At 35.9% G+C, this 746-nt stretch overlaps 1 protein-coding gene across 7 annotated transcripts in view; it reads left to right on the top strand.

Annotated features, from left to right (window-relative positions):
• mgarpa (mitochondria localized glutamic acid rich protein a) overlaps positions 1-746 on the top strand; it is a 22,769-nt gene that overhangs the window by 5,623 nt on the left and 16,400 nt on the right. For all 7 annotated transcript variants that reach the window (XM_032499918.1, XM_032499917.1, XM_032499916.1 and 4 more), the window contains exon 3: positions 405-510. In XM_032499918.1, coding sequence (XP_032355809.1) covers positions 405-510 — 106 coding nt within the window. The remainder of the gene's footprint in view (positions 1-404; positions 511-746) is intronic.

The following is a 746-nucleotide window of genomic DNA, read 5'->3' as shown; positions in this document are numbered from 1 at the left end:
TGTTTTTTTTTAGCATTGTAAAAGAATACAAAAAATATGCTATACAATTGTTATTTTCTAATCCCTTTGTTGTTGTTTTTGTTGTTTTTTAGTACGTAGATTCATGGCTCTTTTTGGAGCAAGCTTTTGCCCACTTCTCTTAACAGTTAATAAACATTTAACTAGGGTCGGCCTTTGGTCAGATTTTGTTTTTTAAATTTATTTTTAGAGTTGGCATCCCGTTGAAGATGCTAACATTATGTCCTCAACAAAGAGCTACCCAAGTCCAACTAATGAGCTAATCCTGTAATTTGAGAGATTTTGCAAAGTAACTGGAATTAAAAAAATAAATAAATAAATAAAAAGTTTCAGGATTGAGGAATGAACAGAATGAACATCAGATTCTGACTTTCTCCTCCCTCCAGGCATACAGCACTGTGTCCACAGACAGCGCCAGGTTCAATGATCGCATTGCAGAAATCAAAGCCAGACCCAAGACAGATTGGGCACCTAAACCATGGCCACCTAAGAGTAAGTATTCCTCACCTGCAACTTGAATCGTATACCCACTTCACCAGAATACACAAGTGCTGGTCAGAGCCCGTATTTATCAAGCCTCTGAGAATTACTCACAAGAACACTGCCAAGAATTGACTAAAGAGTAAAAAAAATAAGATTCTTGGTTAAAAGCTGCGCTTAAAAGTTAGTTATTGAGATGATTTTTTGAAGGAATTTTTAGGCCTTTATTTTTGACAGGACAGCTTAGA

The sequence above is a fragment of the Etheostoma spectabile genome, chromosome 20 (genome assembly GCF_008692095.1).
Source record: "Etheostoma spectabile isolate EspeVRDwgs_2016 chromosome 20, UIUC_Espe_1.0, whole genome shotgun sequence".
NCBI classification, from domain to species: domain Eukaryota; kingdom Metazoa; phylum Chordata; class Actinopteri; order Perciformes; family Percidae; genus Etheostoma; species Etheostoma spectabile.
The sequence above is the reverse complement of the archived record's forward strand: the minus strand, read 5'-3'. Positions and strand labels throughout refer to the sequence as shown.